At 38.3% G+C, this 22,467-nt stretch overlaps 3 protein-coding genes across 9 annotated transcripts in view; 1 reads left to right on the forward strand and 2 right to left on the reverse strand.

Annotated features, from left to right (window-relative positions):
• Positions 1–12,187, forward strand: part of LOC105219296 (adenylate cyclase type 9) — a 163,193-nt gene extending 151,006 nt beyond the window's left edge. For 3 of the 6 annotated variants that reach the window (XM_054231220.1, XM_054231219.1, XM_054231222.1), the window contains 4 exons: positions 167–444; positions 5,216–6,361; positions 6,423–6,523; positions 6,583–12,187. In XM_054231220.1, the coding sequence (XP_054087195.1) occupies positions 167–444; positions 5,216–6,361; positions 6,423–6,523; positions 6,583–9,782 (4,725 nt within the window). In that variant the 3' untranslated portion in view covers positions 9,783–12,187. Of the gene's footprint in view, positions 1–166; positions 445–550; positions 677–5,215; positions 6,362–6,422; positions 6,524–6,582 lie in introns of those variants that run through there. The other 3 variants (XM_054231221.1, XM_054231223.1, XM_054231224.1) reach the window with 2 other exon arrangements.
• Positions 10,807–15,402, reverse strand: LOC105219299 (myrosinase 1-like). The gene is made up of 6 exons (XM_011195343.3): positions 15,272–15,402; positions 14,358–15,186; positions 13,957–14,291; positions 13,773–13,875; positions 13,597–13,700; positions 10,807–13,525 (listed from the first exon to the last, which is right to left on the reverse strand). The coding sequence occupies exons 1-6, from the start codon at positions 15,298–15,300 to the stop codon at positions 13,318–13,320; spliced, it is 1,608 nt and encodes a 535-aa protein (XP_011193645.1). The 5' UTR covers positions 15,301–15,402; the 3' UTR covers positions 10,807–13,317.
• A 1,917-nt stretch (positions 15,403–17,319) lies between these two features.
• Positions 17,320–22,467, reverse strand: part of LOC105219298 (thyroid receptor-interacting protein 11) — a 40,884-nt gene continuing 35,736 nt past the window's right edge. For both annotated transcript variants that reach the window (XM_011195341.3, XM_054231225.1), the window contains 4 exons: positions 21,006–21,169; positions 20,704–20,907; positions 18,010–18,276; positions 17,320–17,946 (listed from right to left, as the gene is read on the reverse strand). In XM_011195341.3, coding sequence (XP_011193643.1) covers positions 17,642–17,946; positions 18,010–18,276; positions 20,704–20,907; positions 21,006–21,169 — 940 coding nt within the window. In that variant the 3' untranslated portion in view covers positions 17,320–17,641. The remainder of the gene's footprint in view (positions 17,947–18,009; positions 18,277–20,703; positions 20,908–21,005; positions 21,170–22,467) is intronic.

Below are 22,467 nucleotides of genomic sequence, written 5' to 3' on the forward strand. Positions count from 1 at the left end.
CCGCACCGCAGTGCAATAACAATTTAAATTTTAACTACTTTCCACTTTAACGCATTTACAACTAAGGAGAGCTTGTAAATACCTGAATTATTTTCCATTTTATTGTTTACTAAGCCCACACTCACTCTTACTCACTCATTCTCTTTTACTCTTTGTCTCTTTACAGTCACGTCGTCCTTCGGTCAGTTTCACCGCCATGCCTCCGGGCGTTCTAGTCAACGACAGCCGCAGCAATTCCACCGACGATATACAAATCGCATTAGCGCCACACATACAAACCTATCTAAGTCAAACGGGGCGACGGCATTCCTGCTGCAGCGTTATGTTGCCGGTGGCATTCGAGCGCGCCTCGTCCAAGTCCTGGATGGATCCGAAATTCGATTCACCCGTGCTGGAGGGCCAATTTCAGACCAGCGTATTCCCGCACGTACGCATGCGTTATAGGTGAGTCACTTCATGAGTATGTGGGTATATGAGTGAGTGTGTGTTCGAATGATAAGAGATTTTATTTGTGTGATTTCAGTTGGCTTTGTAGCTCCGATGAAAGTGACAATGAAAGTTGAGTTCAGTTTTACCGAGCGAGCAACACATGGCCCAATTTATTAGCGAAATAACTGTGACAGAACTTTATATTACAATGAATCTACCTCATGACACCACACCTAATGGCTTTTTGGTAATAAATAGCTTACAAATGAAAGAATAAATGTAGTAAGGTAGATCACAGGATAATATAGGCATTACAGACTTAATTATGATCTATAGAAATGTCTACTTAGTAAAGAAAGTGTGACAAAGTTGCTGTACGGCTTCTCATTGCGATGCGAAGGCTTACATTCATATAATCTCATTAACTCAGAAAATTAAACCCTTTGCAATGCAAATGATTTCAAGAAACAAGCTAATAAATATCATACGTAGTTGAAGTTAGCTGTTTTCTGCGCATTGATGCATCACAATTATTTTAGGAGACTTCCACTGAAAGTGAAATTGGTTTGATATATCAGCCAAAGGATACCTGCAATATCAGAAAATATATATTCCAATACACCAACAACTCCAACAACATACATTTTTCGTAATCAAAAGTGCCGAGAAACTGTGTTTAGTTCAGGGCGGAGCTCACATAACTTTAATTGCAACATTTCTCACGTTCAACGCACAAGTGCGCCAGGGCGTATACGTGATTTTAATGGTACAACAAGAAAGAAGTATTAATGGACACATCAGCACTAGATAAATGTGGATATGGTGTATGATTATATTACGTAGACGTCAAGAAGATTTACTGATATGGAAGAACGTATATATATTGAGTTATTTCCGCTAATATCGGAATCTTATTTGCAATACAAAACCACAAATTATCCTAAAAAAAATCACAAAATAACTTCAGCATGCAGTCACGAGAAAAAAACCCTCTTGTTATCCCACACTGAAGATTCATCCATATTTATGAAGCAATAATGAAGATTACTGACCTTTCTGGTGACCAACACAACGACAATGAGTCGTAAAGCGAGCGAGTGCATTATCCCTACATATGGGTTCAGTAAGCCAGCCAGTTAGCCAGAAGCAATGGCTCCAACAAATGTTGTTTCGTACATAAATTTCTTGTTGTTAATGTTAACAGACTTTAACTGCAGCTAAGGTGAGCTGAAATATGTATGTGTGCACCAGTGAGGGTTGTAACCTTTATGGGCACCGCTGCGTATACGCAACATTGTTGAACAGTGGGATCACATGCATGTGTCTATATATTATCCTGACACATGACACCATTGTGTGTTTAATCACTTTTAAATTGACGCGTTAAAATTTTACGCCAATTAAACCCTCTCTTTCGTCTCGCTGCTCTCGTCAGTATTGGAGGTATCAGTTTTGTAATAAACTAACTAAACTACTTTTGCCATGTCAACTTGGTCACTTTTGCCGCAGTTTGTTATGTTATTGTCAGCATCAAATGCCGCAGCCCCTAAAAGTGTGCTTTAATTAATGTTAACCCAGTTAAAGTGGCAATTTAAACGTCAATTAACTGTCGTCCTTGATATACTCAATGAAAGCGCTGACTCTTCGCCACTGCTTATGTGAGCGGGTATGCGTGTTGATTAATAAATTGCGCTTTACAAAGTTTTTCCATTTCGATTTGTTGTTGTCTATTTACAAAGAAAGCGTTTAATATATATTGCTCACCTGTGCCAGCAGCGCACAACTATTTGTATTTGTATATGCCTGCTCAATGGTGTAATTGTGTGTGTTTACTTGCTCGTCTTTTTTAGTTTCACCTGTGAAATATAGCGTGACGTTGCTTCATTAGTGCGAGCTAAAGTTCATAATCATTGGGGACAAGTCAATTTCGCCCTGTCGACAAATCAAAGACATAATTGTCTGGCATTCCAGAAGAGTGTGAAAACTTTGTGGGTTTAATAGATATGAAAGAAAATGGAATATATTAATAAAGCAGAATATTTCGAAAAATAAAAATTAAAATAGGTAATATAGAAATTTGGAAAAATTTTATATCAGGACAGTACCAAAATCCAGGATTAAAGATGTATATACAATAATTAAGCTTCATATTAAAAAAAAATATAAATATAAATTATAGAAATATTAAACAAATATATATAATAGGGTTAAAGGAAAATTGTTTAGATATATTTTCTACAACTTTTTTCAAGTAATTTATAATTTATATGTGATACGCCAGAATATTGCACGATCGATTTTCGGTATTGATAACTAAAAGTATTTTTTACGAATTCTGAACTTTGAGCCTTATCCAACCCACACGGTTCTAATAGGAAAGTGTTTTATATATATGTAACATACAACCATAGTTACCAATTATGAGAATAAGATTGTAAAAAGTCATCCAAGTGATATTTAAGAACCACCCTCATATTAAGATATGCATTTAGATAACATATATTACGATAAGCTCAATGAAACCATTGGCTTACAATTTATCCAGCAATTATTATTTATAATCGGTTTCTGCAGGAGAACCAACGTCCTTCCCAAAATGAATGTAGATATCTACTTCTACAGAAAATACTAATAAATCGTGAACACACTTAATCGTTCAGCAAATGGTGGTGAGGTGAAAAACTGAGTTAACTGTAGATATGCCAGCAATCCAGCGCGCACAGTTGGCACACGTGTCGTGCCTCTACGTGCAGTTATTTGCTTATAAATAGTATTTTCCGCGACGTGCGGTCCAATCACAACTGACACATACTACAATCATTCAACAAACAATGCAAAGTAAACTTTTCGGTCCTAAACCCCACCCTAACACGAGCGAAAGGAAATTTTACGAGATAAATCTGGACAGCCAATAAAATTGGGCGCCCTGCTTGACAACTAAATCCGCGTTTCAACTTTTTCTTGAATATGTAATTTGGTGAGTCGTTCGCCGCACGCACGCCCTCGCATTCGAATTTCTTTCATTGCTGACGCTTCCGGTGCGGCTAATGCCAGCTTATTTTGATTTTGGTCAACAGTATACTTTCACTCATTATATCTGGGTACATTCGTCATTTTGCTTTGGTGTAGGTCGCGCAACATGTCAGCCTTAACCGCATGGACTCTCGTTTTTCTCTGTAATTGAATTAGGCACTACACTCGTGTATATATAATTATGTCCGTGTGTGGGTGTAGATAAGAAGGCCCGATACTGCAAATGTAACGCTATTTTTAGCAGCGATAATCGATGGTGAAGGCAATTAGTAAAGTGGAAGTGGGCGTCCAGGAAATGGTGTGTCAAGGCTAATTGAGGCGGGCGTTGAAGGCCAGGACATTGTGGAGTTGGCGCTTATGTTAATCAAGCTTAAGACTTCTGAAATTACTGTAGCACAAATACTAATTTACAAATATTTACTTTACTTATTTTTCCTTTGCTTTAGTTAATTGATTTAATTGTTTTCGATAATGTGGAAATTGGCTGTGAGTCAAGGTTTCAAATAAACTTACTTTATCGAAATGTTACCATTACCATAACACTCTTATATATAACAAATCGCTAAATTGTTTAAAAATTTCAATAAGTCCTACTTAAAATGCTTAAAACAAAAGTTTTCGCCTTGAAATCCGCATCTTCTTTCCTTAAAACTTGTCTATGAATATCAAGCTCTTCATCAGTTTATTCACAGCGAACGTTTTCGTTTACCGATCCGCACTTATGAATTGTGCTCTTCGTGACAAATCCAGAAAGAGCAAAAATTTCATTAAATTGTATGAGACCTAATCGGTCAAAATCAATATTTTGGTGGAGAAGTTCAAAATGTATCTTCGAGACCAAAACCAATTTATATGGAACTTTCGAGAGACCATTACAAGCATTTCTATTCCTATTTCATACATGTCTAACAAAAGTAAAGCTCCTCGAGTGGTTTCACAAAGTACATAATAATAGTGTGATTCCCTCTTTCTGAGGATCGGTCATCGAACCTAACCCAACATCACCAAGTACGAGTTATGATTACAAATAATCTCATATAACTTTTGTCAGCTAACATTTACGGGTTTAATCTGGCGCTCATTGAAAGTCAATTCACAACGACGACGGCAACAGAGACCATTATCACAGCATTTATTTGCGCTTCCATGAGCAGACCTGCTAGTGTATGTGTCTCTCGTGTCCTCCTGCGCAGCATTGGCGCATTCTCTTCATGACTCGCATCCGCATTGAATTAACTTTAATTATGTGACACGAAATTGTCATTAAGTTCGGAATAAATGCGATGCCAAATTGACACAAACATTCACACACCTCAATTGACTCTCATGTCCTCTCATAACAAATATACAGTAGTTACTCTCAGCCCAAAAGAAGGTGACGTATTTTCCTTTTTGTGGGGGAGTGTCAGTCGTCTGTCGCATTTGCAAAATAACTCGACTTTGTGACATTGCCGGCAATTGGAATTGTCAGTTGGACGATTGAAGCGGCACATTTATATCTTTGTGGGTAGGAACACACATACAACTAGTACTTTATGGACGCAGACTATGCAGATAGGGGCCTCATTCATGATGGCAAATTGAGGAGCTTACATTCAAATTGTCAAAGGTTTAAGCGATGTTATGAGCTTATTACTTAATAATCCCACAGTACATAATTGGTAGAATTAAGAATTTAAGAGCTATGTATAAGTTAATTATATATATTTACTAAAGAACCCCTCTTTCTCTCTCTCTCTCTCTCTATTTGCAGATTTGCGCTCTCCTATATTTTGATCTGCTCACTCTCGTGGTTCCTGTACTTTCTGATCGATGGCGGCTCGGAGCATTATTGGCGCCCGATTTCGAGCGCATTCTCAATGCTCTCACTCATCACGATCACCGCCTTGTGCTTCACGCACTGGGACATGTATCGCGCCTATCGGAGATTGACCTCCGCTCTCACAGCCATTGTGCTGTGCGCTTTCTCACTGGCCTTTCTCATTTGCACTGGGCGCGCCTTCAGTCCGCTCGGTCACTTCTCCATATGCGTCTCGATCGTGTTGCTCATATACACCGCACTACCGATGCAACTCTGGCTGAGCGCCTTCATCGCAGTCGTCTACTCTGTGCTCTTTGAAGTCGCCTCACACAAGGTGGGCAGTAGCGCCACACATGGCACCGCAACCGAGTGTAATAATAAAATTATGTTGATGCGCATTCTACTGCACATCTGTGTCCACCTGGTGGGTGTACATGTGTTGGTGATGAATGTGGTGCGCATGCGCGGCATGTTCATGAAGATTGGACAGAATTTGTTGGTACGTCGCCAACTGGAGATGGAGAAGCAACTCAAGGAGAAAATGATACATTCGGTGATGCCACCTAAAGTAGCCGACATGCTGCTGAACGAGGGTGGCGCCAGCGGTATTGATACCAAAGATGGTGTAGTCGATCCAGACTCTCACTATGTGCGACCACGTACTTCCAACGACCTCAAGTCACTGTTTCGTCCATTCCACATGCATAGCATGGACAATGTGAGCATATTGTTTGCGGACATAGTGGGTTTCACGAAAATGTCCTCCACCAAGACGGCCGAGCAACTGGTGGAGATACTCAATGACCTGTTCGAGCGTTTTGACGATCTCTGCACGCTGAATGGCTGCGAGAAAATCTCCACCTTGGGTGACTGTTATTATTGTGTGTCGGGTTGTCCGGAACCACGTGCTGATCATGCAATCTGCTGTGTCGAGATGGGTTTGGGCATGATCGATGCGATGCGTTGTTTCGATGCCCAACGACATGAGGGTGTTAAAATGCGCGTTGGTGTCCACACCGGTACCGTATTGTGCGGTATTGTGGGCACACGGCGCGTAAAGTTCGATGTTTGGAGCAATGATGTGACCTTAGCGAACAAGTAAGCAGTTGCAAGAAGTTCAGTCCGTTTAAATATTAATTGAACCAAATTTTATTCGCAGAATGGAGTCTTCAGGCAAACCCGAGCAAGTACACATCTCAGAGGAAACATCCAACTTTCTAGGGGACTCATATTTACTTGAGGAGGGCGAAGAAGTTTTCGGTAAATACTAGTCGATTATTTGAAAACTTTCAGCAATTTAATCTTCACTGTTTCCTCAGGTCATCGCACTTATTTTGTAGTCGGTCGACGAAAAGATGTATCGCGCGCCAACAGTCTCAGCCCGAGCATACCCGCCAACTACGACGGCAGCCACTTGCAGCTGCCAGGCATACCTGGACAACCAACGCCACTCTCGCAGAGCGCCACAAACATTTCGGTTATACATCCAAATGTACCACCCGCCTCGCCTGTTGGACAACTTTCTTCCTCACTCAACCCCTCACCAGTGCTTTCGATGCGACCGCGTCTCACTTCGCTCAGCATGAAACTGCGCAAGAAGTCCCAAAGCCGTGAGCGTGACATCGAACGAGGTATTGTGCATCCAGATGGTATGGTTGCGGCACCAGTTGTCGTGGTGCGTGAAAGACCAAAGATTATTATAACCACAAAGAGTCTACCCGGCAGTTTGGATTCTGCTGATGAGCCCGACAAAGTGGAAGACGGCTGTTGTAATGGCCTTAACGGCACCAATAGTCACGCTCAGAAGACTCAGAATACAGAAGAAAGTGGGCGTACAAAAATAAAATTGAAGGTGTGTAAAGTACCACGATTTTTTAAGAAAATTGAAGACATCGTCAAGCATACAGACAAATCATCAAGCACTGATGCGTCTAATAATGTACCCAACTCTAAAGTCACGGTAGTAAATACTGACGAAACCGTCGCATTTATTGAACCAAATGGTTATCATCAACTTCCAGTAGTAATTGAATCATCCAAGCTACCAACTGCAGGACATACACTTGAAATACCGCCCCAGAAGCCAGTACTACACCATGCCGCCACCTCAACCGGCATCTCGCACAACTACGTGCGTTCGCCTGACGGTAGTTGTTGCTCTCCTGGTCAATACTCCATGTTCGATGACATCATCGACATTCGGTCTTATATTAGTCAGTCGCGCAGCGATATCTCACCCTTCGGTCGTTCGGGCAGTTACCGTTCGCAATGTGGTCGCAGCGGAAAATCTGAAACTTCGCCCTTGCCACGTCCACGTGCTTCCACGCTCACTTCCGGAACGGCTGACAAGAGTAGTGATGCACCCGCCGCACAACCACTAATTGCCAGTGGTGTATCGTTCCCTTATGCACCTACCACGACAGCCAATCATCATCCTGCAAATTCACGCAATTCGAGTATTTGGCCGGATGGCCTCAGTATATGCCCATCGGCTACTTCACGCAAGGATTCCGGCATCAAAAGTAACTCGCGCCGCTCCTCCATACAACAACAAATTTATGCACTCAACCAATCCGCTATTAGTCAGCATCGCGTCTCTGGTTACTTTACCAGTTCGACATCAAGCATTTCGAACATAGGCGACGTCACAACCTTGCCACACGTGCCACTTCCACCAATACCACAGCCGTTACCGCAAGTAGCAGATCCACTGGCAGCCTGTCTACAGCAGTTGCGCAAACAGTCCGATCTTCAGTTGATACGCTGCGTGCGCGACAACGCCAAGTCTCAACGTAGCTACTTGGTTAAGCCGCCGCTCAAACGTTTCAGCTTGTACTTTAAGTCAAAGCAGATGGAACGAGATTTCCGCTCTAAAGCACATCGATTTGGCAACGAAAACGAAACCGAAGGTCCACCCACACTGGCAACACCCCGCTATAACACATACATCGACATTTTTGTCGGCATTGCAGTGTATCTGTGCATTTCGATCTCGCTCTTCCTTATGACACCCAACACCGTTACGCCCAGCTTTCGTCTGTGGGTCTCGCTCTTCACAGTCTTCACCGCCATCCAGATATTTGCATTGTTCCTCTTTACGCGACAAATGTGCCGGCGGCACAACACACAGGCGCGTACGAAAGTCAACGACACGGAATCATGTGCCGACCGCATATTCGAAGCTATTTCCAGTTGGTACCCCTGGCATATATGTCTGGCCATATTGATGGCAATGCCGGTAATACTGATCATTGCCAACTTCCTTCTGCTCGATCTCAATCTGCTCGAGGCGTTCGAGTACCACTATGGCTTCCTAATATTCGTTTGTATCGTGCATTTCTGCAACTTCACACAACTGAACTGTTGGATGCGCAACACTTTGGCGCTCATGGCTGCCATGTGCTTCGTTGGCATCGCCGTGAGTCAACTGACAGTTTATTCGAATCGTACGGACGCAGCAGAGGCGGCGGCTATCGCACAAAATGCTACGCGCTTGCCATATCCCGGTACTGAAGGTGGAAATTACCTCATCGAAGAGATCAAATGGTTTCAGGACTATCACGTAGAAATTTATTTGGACCTGCTGCTCATACTGGTACTGGTTGGGTTTTTAAATCGCGAGTTCGAGATCGGCTACAGGCTAACCTTCTACGGCAATGCCGTGGCCAATCAGGACAAGATACGAGTACAGAATATGAAAAATCAAGCGGACATGTTGTTGCACAACATCATACCCAAACATGTTGCCGAACATCTGAAGAATACCGCAAAATACTCAGAAAACCATCTTAATGTGGCGATTATCTTCGCTTCCATAGTGAACTTCAATGAAATGTACGACGAAAGTTATCTCGGCGGCAAGGAATACCTGCGTGTGCTGAACGAGTTGATTGGCGACTTCGATGAGTTACTCTCGCGACCCGAATTCCGCTGTGTGGAGAAGATCAAGACAATCGGTTCGACGTTCATGGCAGCTAGCGGCCTCGATCCCTCTCACCGCGGTGACAAGAACGAGCACATACACGCTTTAATGGAATTCGCCATAGCGATGCAAGAAGTCGTGGACGCTTTCAACAAAGACTTGCTTGAATTCAACTTGATTCTACGCATCGGCATGAACATCGGTGATGTGACAGCTGGGGTCATCGGCACGAGCAAACTTCATTACGATATCTGGGGCGACGCCGTCAATGTGGCATCACGTATGGACTCCACGGGTGTGCCGAATCGCATACAGATTGGCAAGGACTGTCTGCCGTTCCTGGAAGACAAGTACGAATTTGAGCCACGCGGCAGCGTGTATGTCAAAGGCAAAGACCACATGGAGGTATACTTATATACGATACGTAAAGGCGAGTGGGAGGAAGGCAAAGCGGAGAAGGAGGTCATGGAAAAGGTGGAGAAACCGGTAGCACCCGAAGAGACGGTTGCGGAACCAAACGGTCTGCTGAAGGCAGAAAACGGTGCGGTGGTCGAGCAAGCCGAGAGTGTGCGCTCAACGAACAAGGAAGGAACTTAAAAAACCTAAACAACGCAGTAATCTGTGAATGGTAAAAAATTTAATATATTGTTGGAAATCAAGTGCTGTGATGACGAATGACTATCGGGCGTTGCAAAGCGCCATAGTCAGGGGGAACGCGTAGAGGCTTAGAGTATTAGTTTGGATTAACTGGCGGTACACGAAAGCCATCTAACGGAGAAATAAAAATTATATTGTGAACTAAATTTCGTTTATGCTGAAGTAATGCGTGTGACTGTTAAAGATGGCCGTCGCACATGGGTCTGAGGCCTTACGAAACGAAACGGGTATAATGAATGGAAAGGTTTCAAAAATTGCATTTAAAGCTGGAGTTTAAACAGACAAAACTATAAAACATGTTACTTGGAAATTCGATTAGGCAACTAAATTGTGATATTGCAGATAATGTTGGGTGTAGACTAAACGGTAAATGTTGCATTGGCGGTAGAAGAAGGTAGTGGCATGAGTGCAAATATATTTAGCGTAAATTGTTCTATAAAACTGGCACTTAAGTAGAAAGTAGTTTTTGTTTTTGTTGGAGAATGTGGGAAGTTGTTGAGAGATGTTATGTAGAAAAGTTGGATTCATGGAACCTGTGTCAGAAATTGTATTGTATACAAACTTACATAACCTATAAATTGTTACCATACGAAATTTATGCATACCTACATACATATATCAATGTGGCTTTCAATGTCTTAGCGATACATTTAATACAAACAAAATATGAGCAAATGAAAAAATTGGTAGATTGAGACAAGGGATTTTAAATGAGAACAAAAGTTTTAAATATTATATAACGTAAAAAAGTTAAGGAAGCATCTTAGACAGCGAGAACTTGTTTACGGTGTGAGAAAAAAAAATAAAAATAAAAAAAATATTTTAATTTTTTGTATGAAAAATAATTTTTAATTTTTCAAAATTTTTTAAGAGAAAAAATTGTAAATATTTTATTTTAGTTTCTGTTTTTTATTTTTAATTGTTATTATTTTTATAATTATTATATTTTTTTCGTAATCTGTACTTTTTACTTGTCCACATTATTTGTTATTATTCGCAATTACTTTTAATTTTTTTTACTGCTTTACTTTCCAGCTTCTTTATACTATAATGTTTAATGTCTTCTAAACAAAATTTGATACCAATTTTACATTAAAGTTAAGAAAAAATCTACCAAATTTAAAAAAAAAAATATTCATCGCATTTCTAGAGAGGCAAACAAACTTATTTTCTATGATGCATTAAAATATTGAAAAAGAGAAACTCTTCCAACAAAGCACCCCTACTAGCCAATCTAAAGCACACACATACTGATAAGCGCAAGCTCTGCAGAAAGCTTTCAGAAAAAAATCTTATATTTTACTCAAAGCCAAAAAGAATTTTTTATATTTGTACGATCAGCGAAAGAAATCATTTTTGTATATTTCCTCACTATAATTTAAGTCTTGTAAATTTTTTATAAAAATAATAGTATTTTACAATTGTAAAACAAAATTAAAATAAAAAAAAATAATAATGTATGAAAAAAGTAGCAGAAAAACGAAACACATAATTTTATAACAGTAATAACAAACTAAGAGAGCAACTTAAAGCAGCTGAGCGAAAGATTTAAAGAGAGGGAGAGAGCAGCGAACTCGCACAAGCCGAAAAAAAATGAAAATTTATTTTCAAATTTTATGATTTTTTTATATAAATATTTACGAAGAAGAAGAAGAGTAAGCAGCACATATAAATGTTAGCGACATATTTTAACTAGATTTTATGTGGAGCATTCTAAAAAGTTAACTATTTCTTAGCGCAATGAAAACTTAGCATATTCATTATATTATATACCACATATATTACATACTATTAACTATATATATTTACACATACACATATATACATCTATATGTATACATAGTTGCTGTTAGTTTCATGTATATACAAATACTATATATTTACTACAAACACACTCAGAAGAATTATATATTTAAGATTGTTGAACGCGGAATGTTGAATTTGATGCATTGAGAGGTTTATAAGCAGAGCGTATACATTAAATGTTAATCCCCCATTAGTATTCGGATTGTTTATGGCATATTACACTATGAAATTATATTATTAACAAATGAAACTACATAAATTCAATTAATTAAAGCACAAAGCAAAAATGTTGAAGACAAATTCTTGTTGTATTAAACAAATGCATACAATCCTTTGTAAATTATATGGATATGTTTGAAATGTATATCTTGTCATATTATATAGTAGCCGTAATTTAGTAGCCCTTGCGATTGCCCAAAATAAAACTGTTTTCCATATTGAATAATGAATTTAAGCTTCTAACAAAGTAGTGAAATAATAACTGTTTTCATATATGTAAATGTATATATGTAAGTCTTCTTAATTGCTGAGTTATTTTTTACAAAATTGTTTTATTTTTTTTTTTTTGTTTTTTAGTTTCATGTATGTACCTCCTATTTACATATAAACATATGTATGTATTTAAATTAATTTAAGCAAAATTTTAGCGAAAAAAATAATAAATGATTTAACGAAGTTTATAACAAACACACACACACACGAAATATGAATGAGAAATACATAGAACAACTGAGATTTTGTGTCTAAATGTGAAGCAAACATGTTTTATTCGATTAAGAGTACTAAAGTATCCCATGGACATGAGTAAGTTAAACCGATTTTATAAATTTTAGTTTTTCTATATCTTTGCGTTTATGGTAAAGGTAAAAACGTCGCGTCAGAGAGACTTTAAATTAAGGGGTTATATACAGTTAGACGGCCGAAAAAAAGTGAATTTTCCAGAATTTTTTCTGAGAAAACTTTTTAATTTATTGATCCAAAAATTTATACACATATTATGGTATCTTTTAACTGTATTTTAAGACTTAAGACTCTCCAGGAGTTCCTCTCAAAAAAGACGTTTTGCGGTGACCACTATATCTCGGAACTTTATCATCCGAAATTAAAAAACCAAACAGATTTCGTTAAAATAATGTTAAATCTAGCAATTAATCGAAGGAATAAGCAAAATAAAATTGTTTGACAAAATGGCGGTTTCTAAAAAAAAAACAAAAAAAATCGATTCTACACTGAAATTTCGGCCTTAAATTGTTTATAAAAAAAAATATATTTATAGGAGAGAAAAAATCTTCGATTAATTACTAAAAAATATATTTAAGAAGGTCGTGTTAAAATTTGAGACTAATCGGTCTAGCCGTTTTCGAGTAATGTTGGTCACCGACTTTGAAAACACCATTTTGAGAAAAGGGCGCTGCCGCTCGGACCTTGTACTTCCAAGCACTCTGAAACGCCTTTTCAAATTTGCTTGTAACTTTGAAAATATTCACCGGAACGATATGAAATTTTCTGTGTGTATTCTTAAATATATGTACATTAAGAAAATGAAAAAAAAATCGATTTTTTGAAAATTCTACTTCGCCTAAAGTTTTATGCGCAAAACTTGTACAGCTCGATAAATTATAAATCATCTCACCCCGTTATCTATTAGAATCTTATACTTAGGAAATGCTTAATTAAACAATACTGTTATTGTGATATAAACACTAACTAGACTAACTACTATATAGTTGAAGATGCGGGGACGAAGAGAAAGTGCTCCGCTCGCCTCCGGAATTCGATGGCTTTCTATCACGCTCGTGTAAACTGCGGCTGATTTCTTGGGAATGCGCTCTTTGTTGGCACTTGTCATATTTACATAATAGAGACCAAACTTCTCACTGCAGCGAAATGTAATTCAAATAATTAAAAGGTCCAATTAAAAGGTCTTTAATTAAAAACAAAAACGTACGTGTATCCCATATTCCATTCGAAATTGTCTATTACACTCCAGTGAGTATAGTGTGTGATATTACATCCATCATTTATTGCGTTAAGAACGGCTTGCAAATGGGCCTGTAAAATTCGTTACCATCATAATTAATAATTAGTTTCTGTGGATAAAGTTAGGAATTATATTTGCAGTACCCTAAGATAGTCGATACGTTGAGGGTCATCTAATTGTCCACCGTCGCTCCAACCGTTCTCCGTGATTAATACTTCAACGTTGTTGTAGTTGTCACGAATCCATCTAAGATCAAAGAGAGAGAGAGAGAGAGAGAGAGTCTTATAAAACATAGCTTTCTGCACTGAAATAAAACCGAATACACACTTTAAAAGATCTTCAAGCCCTTGCGGTACGCAGTATAGCCATTCCGATTTGGCACGCCTCCATTTATCATCTACTGACTCCTTTAATTTCGAATCGTATTCTCTAGATGGCACCTCACCTCCGGGGGGTGTAGACATTTCAACAAGATTGGAGGTGTAATAATTAACTGCTAGAAAATCACCAGATCCCTTGATAATTTCTGACCAGGTGCTGTTTATGACAGGCAAACGTGACTCTGCTAACCCCTCAATTTTACTATTTTCCGCGATGTCTTGTATCATGACAGATGGATAATTTCCTGTACTACTATAAATTGGATGAGCCAGCCAACCGAGCTATAAACAATGAAATTTTTTAATGCTAAACTATAAAAAAATCGTGATTTTTAGTGAAATATTTACCTCATACTGCATTGCGCGGTCCACGAGCTCATCAGAGGATTGACCATCTTTGCTATAGAAAAATCCGGTATTAATGGTAATACCTACTTTCCCCTTTTGAGAACTATAAAATTTCTCTTTATAGGAACGATAAGCCCGTGCATGTGATCGCAATAAATTATCCATGCAAATATAGTCCCCAACACCAGGACTGTGCACTAGTGGAGGGTAAGTAGCTTCGGCATATCCCTTACCACAAAATACATAGGGCTCGTTAAATGTGATCCACCATTTGACACGATCACCAAAAGTTTCATACAAGAAAGAAGCGTACGTCTCGAAATAATCGATAACTGAGCTATTCGTGAAGCCGCCGAACTCATTAAACGATTCGGGCATATCGTAATGAAACATTGTCACCATAGGCTTGATACTGTTCTGCAGGAGCTTATCGATTACCATGTTATAGTAATCGATTCCTCTTTGATTCTTCACAGAGGTATCTCCGTTGGGGAGCACCCTGGACCATGAAATAGAAAAACGATAGAAGTTTACCTTAAGCTCTTTCAATGCTGCCAAGTCTTGATCGAAACGATGGTAAGATTCTGGGGCATCATCTCCTGACGAATTATCACGAATTCTTTCGGGGTGTTCGTGAGTGTAAGTATCCCAAACGGAAGGCGATTTGCCATCCTCGTTCCAGCCACCTTCGATTTGATAAGCCGCGGTTGACACGCCGAACGAAAAATCTTTCGGAAACTCAATATTTTCACCTTTATGAGCCAATTCACACTGCTTTGCGCTATTCTCACTATCGAAATCTGCAAATGATCCACAGAAGAAACATGCCCTGAAACAGATATAAGAACAATATTGAGTTAGTTAATATACCGATGGGCAGATTATGGTATCCCTATTTTAATCGTTTCACTCACCAGAGGAAAGCAAAGATTTGTGCCTTCATTGTGTGAACTCCTTATCTACCACAACTAGAAAGCGAATAACTGCGGTATTCCAGTAGAGCTGGTTTGCCTTTAACAAATATGCCGAAGGGAGGCCAGCGCTGGTCTTTATATACAATTTTGTACTGGCTTTTTCATAACAATTATAAGATAATTATTTAATTATCACGTCAGAAATTCGGTATTTATTATCGGAACCATATGAAAGCTGTCTTGGATTTGCGAGATATACCCACTTAATCAGAAGTACTTTCATCTCTCCTTGTGGTAAGGTAATTTCATATTGTTTACTATCAATGCTGTCAAATAACTGATTGAAATGCATTGCAGATATAACCACTTATGTACGTCTTTGTAGTATTTATCAGATAAATGAGTTTGTGGAATGTTTATCGCCCTCAGTTTGCATTAGCAATCTCTATCTTACGAACAATTTTATTTTTTTGTTACTAGCGTTTCATGTTCCCATTATTACATCGCTCATCTAAAACTTCCCCAGACCTTCAAATATAATAGGTAATAATGATTCCGATGGATTTTATACCATTCATATGTATCAGTAAATATGTGAACTTTAATTAAGTGAACGTATAATCTTGGATTTTGTGTAGCTTGATCCAGTTATTACAAGAGGATTTTTTCCTTTTACCCTAGACGTATTTGTCTAAGAAGATTTCTTGAGTGTGTTCAAATGTTAATTTCATATCACCATTCCTCATTTGTTTGTTTATACTACTGACAGATTCTGATTCTGCTCGATAGTAAAATTATGAATTTTGTATTATGCCCAGGTCGAAAAGGTCGATTTATCGAAGGAAATGTATGAAATTTTAATTATATTGCCAATTCAAGAGTTCGGGTTATTGAGAATTTCGAATTATAGAAGTTCAAAGTTTCCTAAATTAGCTTTTATTCGATACCAATATTCCAAAATTGAAGTTATCTTTTTTTGAATATAATTTTCCAAACAAGTGGGAACCTCACTCAACATATGCAATTATTTCTTATAACTGTTTTATTTATGTTCACTTATATTAAGTTAGGTTAGCTTAGGTTAATGGGCTGATCCAATGGATCTCACTTGGACAGCTAGTCCGCGATCTCCTTAATATAGATTCCACAATCTCGACGTTGATAAAACACTTTGAGGCGGTTCATCTCTAAATGAGCCAGTTCATTTGATATGTCGAAGCTGTCGAGCTGTTTCAGTCTTAGTTTTGAAAAAGCTAGACAGTGAAGGGAAAAGTGTCTAGCTGTTTCAATATCATTTTCTTCCATGCAACATCGGCAACTTGCATACTGAAGAAGGTTACATGCGAGTCCATTGGACAGTATCCAGTAAGAACCCCTACCATTGCGGTGAGTTGAACTTTATTGAAAGCAAGCAGTAGATCGTAGGAAAGCCAATAGGATCTCGCAGTCACGCAGCTGCTGGTCCTCAACCACCACCTACCGTGCACTTGCGAGTTCTACCGATCCAGTGCCAGAACGCAGGAGAACAATGCAACTTATTTATGTAATTTAATTCTGATATGTAATTATTTTGTAAATTAATGATCATTTAGAGCTCTAGTCTCATATATTCATTAGATTTTGAAAATGTTGCCTACATTTCGGAGCGAAGTTAAACCAGTTCGACACTTAATTAATTGAAAGCTGAAAGAATTGTAAGAATTCTCCATTATGAAATATCGAATGTCGGTAGTCACGAGTTTCTTTCCTAACCAAATTGTTGACGAATGAACCAAAAAATGTTTGACGATAATGGTATATATTTCCATGGGTAGTTTTGACAAGAGCCAATATTAAGTTGACTAGTCGGAAAGAACGTTGAGAGACTAATATCGGCGCTTAAAACTGGGGGAGCCAAGTAACTTAACTGTTCCTCAAAGACGGATTGATTTTATGAAAATCTTTTTACTGTTATAAAAACCTCGATATTTCCCTTTTGCTACTTATACTCTTTTTTTCTTCAATGTGAAATAGTTTTTCCAGATTATTACCAGTAAGAAGACACTATATATATTTATGTGCATTATTTATTATACATATTTATTTACATTCATTTAGAACTAAAACAAATTCCAGAAAATTCGACATTACAAATATATGTATGTATATATATTAATGTTTATTAAATTAAAAATAAAACAGGACGTGTACGAGTCACAATAGAGATACAGCCAACACTTTAACGCAAAACAAAAACTATTGTAGGTACACTTACTAAATCTAAAAACAGGATTTCTTTTCCATGCAAAAGTGCTAAAGTAGTATGTAGAAGTAAATTTAAATAGAGTACGAGTAAAATAAAGGTAACTACAGCTGGCGTTCTTACAATAATCAAGAATCGTTTAGAATATCCTTCAATATTGAGCTGGAATTGCGTGACGGCGCAAAGTCATTCAGCAACAGCGGCTGAATAGGAATAGGCGCCGCCGGTGAGTTAGCAGTTGCGGCGACTGCGCCACTGTTGCTGGATGTGGATGTGCGACGTGCGGGTTGGCTAGCTGAGCCTGCTGCTGGCGGACTACTTTGTTGAGTGATGTTCAACAAGTTGGGCATGTTGGCATCTTCCGACTTAGGCTGTGACTCCTGTTCGAGAAACTGTACGAAAGCCTGCACTAAATTGTCCTTGGAATGTACACCTGCAAGCGGGGAGTAGAAATTATTAGTTTTAATGCTAAGCTTTTAGAAGCTGTGTATGTTACCTTGTGCGCCAGCGCCAGCGCCCAATATGGCGCCGAACCAACTCGACTGCTGTTTGTTGAGGCCTACTTTGTCCGATTCGCTTTGCGAAAAGTCCAGCACTGATGAAATCATGCGCAGCACTTGATTCTTATCATTCGGATTGCTGCTCACCACATAGCCGATCAGCAAGCTCTTGATGAGACTCTTCTCGATTTTGTCCGACTGACTAGATTCGTTGAGCTTCAGCTTCGCCGTGAGTTGCTCATTCTGCTGTTTCAGTGTGTCAACTAAGGATAATATATTTGTATGTTAGCGAGTGTTGTTAATGCAGTCAAAGAAGGGGATAATAAAATTAAAATTAAATTAAAATAAAATACATTTTTCATATTAAGAAAATATGAATAATCATTATTATTTATATAAATTATTTAGTGAGTTAATATTGCAAGCACTTCTCTTTGCAGGCATTCATCGTACATTTAGTTGGTTTTTTTGTTTTTGTTTAATTTATCCAGCGTTGTTATTGTGTGCATGCAGTAATGGGCGTGGCATCCGGGACAGTATGACATAAGTACTGGTAGATTTAACAAGCGATAGCACACCAGTACCTGATGTAATACTCAACCAGACGAACGCAGTTAGAGGAGCCACCGAGTGGCGGCGCATTCAGCATTCGTTGTGAGAGGAACGGGAGGTTTCTTATGTACTCAAAGGAGGTATTTTCGCGTAGATTTCAATTGTGTGAGAATTATGTTAGGAATTTTAGAAATTTTTTTTTATTTTTTTGATTCAATTTTTTTTTTTTACAATTTGAAAAGTGTGTTGGCACAGTGGTCGCAAAAAGTGTATGCATGGTAGGAAACGCAGGCAATGTATGCAAGATAATTATGATAGTACCAAATCAAATTAAATTAAAGAAAAAAATGTCAACTAAAATCAATTCAAATCAAATGCTTATAGGTGTGTATATATAAAAAATAATCATCAACAACAACAACAAGTAGTACAAAAACAAAATGTAGAAACGGCTGCAACCTCGGTCAATCTCCATATGCAACGTGAGTACAGCATATCGAATTCGCTCACAGTTACAAATTGAGATTAACCAATTTTGCAACGGACACTAGGGACGCAAAAAAAGTAGATAAATCGAGTAAAACTAAATGATAAACTCAAATGTAGAAAAAATAAAAAATAATTTACATATTTACATAAATTAAACTAAATTAAGTACAATTAAGGGCAAAACAAGTTAATAAGAGAGCAGTAAATTGAAAAAAGCGACAGGTAAATTCGAAAGAAATTTTTTTTAGATCTTATAAAACTATTTAAAAATTTACACAATTCCCTAAAAAAATGCAAAAAATACTTTTTAACTAAAAAAAGTATATAAAAATATTAATTATACGTAAAATTAAAAAAAAAATATTACTGAAATTTTGACGATGAACTATAGTAATGAATACTAATAGCATTTCGAGAAATTTAAAATAATTTGAATATAAAACTAAGAAAATAAATTTTAATTATTTTAACTATTATTAAAAAATAACTAAACTGGAAGACAACTATTTTGCTGACTTCAACTAAAACATTAAAACTACTCAATATAGTCGAGTAAAAGCAATAAACTAAACAAAAATATTATAACTTTTCTAAAAACAAGAAAGCAAAATGCCTGCACAATAAGACTAAATTGGCACTTACTTAAATATTTGTAATTATAACTAGGCTTGGGTGTAATAAAAAAGTTAGTATGTATGTATGTATATATGAGAGTATGTGTGCATAACGGAAGATAAAATGGGTGAATAATAAAAAAATAACTGTAGCAAAGAATAAAGTCGCCAAATCAAGTAAATCACAAATTTCCATGCCGTAAAACCGAAAATACTTAAAGTGCAGGTCAAAGGTCACTTAACATTAATACGCGCCAACGATGTGTATCGGTGAGGTAGTGATTGCTGACATTGCAGCCAACATAATTAGGGTGATCGATTATGGATTGCGTGGATAGCAATGTGACAGTGAGTAATGAGAGTGATTTTATAATATTTTCTTTTAACGTTTTTTATTATTATCATTAAAACGAGCGAGTTTATGAATTTGGTAGCTATTATGGTGCTGTTGTTGGTGGTGGTGTGAGTGATGCGCATGATAATAACATATTATTTGTGATTTTTTTTTTCTTTTTAAAATAGATTTTTTAGGATTTTGTTTTTGCATTGCGATGACTACATAGAATTCGTAAAAGTGTATACCAACTGAAATTCCGAGTGTTTGTGAATTGATAAAATCCCAGAATTACCAGCTGATATTTACCTTTAAGAATCAATCAGCGTGGCTTAAGGGAAATTTTAACTTTTGCAACAATTTCTTATTATTATTATTAACATATTTTTTATATTTTTATTGTTTACTTTTTTTCCGCAATATGTTTTTCGTTTAGTAATGGTTACTCGTTTCGTTAATATGCCAAATGCCAGTTTGCGTGCTGTTATTGAAGATTTCCCTTATGGCTGACGTGGTACATGGTGGTTGGGTGCTTTTGTGGTTAGTAACAACAAATTCCAGTTCAATTTTTTGCAATTAATATAGTATATACCTAATACATATATATTGTGTTAGTGTACAATAAACAGTTCACCGTTTTTCGGTTATTTTCCACCGGTTTATTTACAATTTATTTATATATGGGTTAGTATAATATTCACCTTCTTCGCGCAGCACGGCGATTGTGCGTTGACACGCCTCCAACTGGTCGGTGAGCCGTGCCGCGGCGCACAGACCCTGCTTGGCCTCGCTCAGCTGCTGCTGAAGAGCGCCAATCTCCGCCTGCAATTGCGCCTGCTTCTGTTGCTCCAGCTGCAGCTCCTTGCGTATACTGTGCGTGGCGGCTTTGATGTCGTTCTGCTTATCTGTTGGGACAGAAGTGCACAAAGTTATAGCAATTGAGGAAACAATATATCTACTATTTACTGTTATATATTTTAACGGCAGCACTTTGCCAACTCACCATTTTGGAACTGCTCGAGCGCGCACTGGAGATTGCACAACGCCGCCTGATTCTTCGATTCTCGGTCTTCGGCCGAGCTCAGCTTGTTCACTAACTCGTCGCGCTGTTGCAGCAGAATGGCGTACTGCGCCTGTAACGTCTCAGCATGCTGATTGGCGCGTATACTGTGGAAAATTGAAGAATGCCACTTAGTAAATTTCGATTTTCTTCGAAAATTATGATGGCCGTAGTTGCATAAATGTGATTTGTTTTATTGCCAACACGAAACTAATGAATTGTCTTGGAGCGTATCGGTGCTGGTTTGGCGTACAGCCGACCGATCTCCGCGTGCTTGAAACGCGCCTGCCGACCCACGCGAATGTTCTAATTTTGTTGTGGCATTGCAAATGCGCATTGGTTGCAGTTGTAATAATGGCTACAGAAGCCGAAGCCGAAGCAGCAGCAGCAGCGCCAAACGACACTGGTGACACCGATCGCACTGAAATATCACCTGCCCTACACCGCCGCGCTGCCGATCGCAACTAATTTCGAACGCTTTGTGACACGTTATCGCTTCTTGGCAAAGCAATTGCCATGAGTCGTGACGAAGCTTAACGAAAGGCTTAAAAGCGATAACAGTAACAATTACGGGCGCTGCGTTAATGTTGCTGCCGCCTCGATCGTCTCGTCCACCTCAATCGCCTCAACCGCCTTGTTGCCGTGCGCGCCGTTGCAATAATGGCGGTGTAGAGTGAAAAGCGTAAACCGAAGAAAAACAAACAGAAAGCACGGCAAAGGCAGGTACGATGACGAAACGTCGGTAATTTCATGCTACGCCAATGTATACATACTGTACCATTTGCCTGAGTGTGTATGCATTTGGCTTGCTGGCTTTGTTTCGGTCTTGGCGCTGTACGCCTTGCCACCCCCGGCGCGTGCGGACGCTTGGAGTTGAAAACATATTGTTTGCCCGATAATTAGGTGATAATTTTTACTATACTTTCAAGGCGTTTTCTATTTTTAATGCTTACTGTACCCGCAAAGCTCGACGCCCGACGCGCAACGAGGCAGGTGGAACGAAATAATACTCGCTCGTATCTCTGTTTGTATAAAGCCGTGTGTGTGCATGTGTGGACTAACACTTGTGTACACAAAACCAAGTACGGCGATATCAACACGGCTATAGCTGAGTAGAACTAATAAATTTCATAAAAGCACGTTTCTCCATTTCAATTGCAATTTAATTGTTTCGAAATATTCTAATTGTTTCCATGCATCTATTTTCTGTGCCGCTTTTGTTCTCGGTAAAAAGTATTCTAAAATTCATTTTCTGCGCTAATTGTTAAAAATAATATTCGTCTAGTGTCTACTTCTTACCAGCTTATCGCTTAACTCTAGGCGCCATTACCTTAACCTAAACTGGTAGAGCTTCTTCTAACTCGGCGTTAACTTTCAAACCTACTTGAATATGGCACCAAGTGCC

This window comes from Zeugodacus cucurbitae, chromosome 5 (assembly GCF_028554725.1).
Source record: "Zeugodacus cucurbitae isolate PBARC_wt_2022May chromosome 5, idZeuCucr1.2, whole genome shotgun sequence".
Lineage (NCBI taxonomy): Eukaryota > Metazoa > Arthropoda > Insecta > Diptera > Tephritidae > Zeugodacus > Zeugodacus cucurbitae.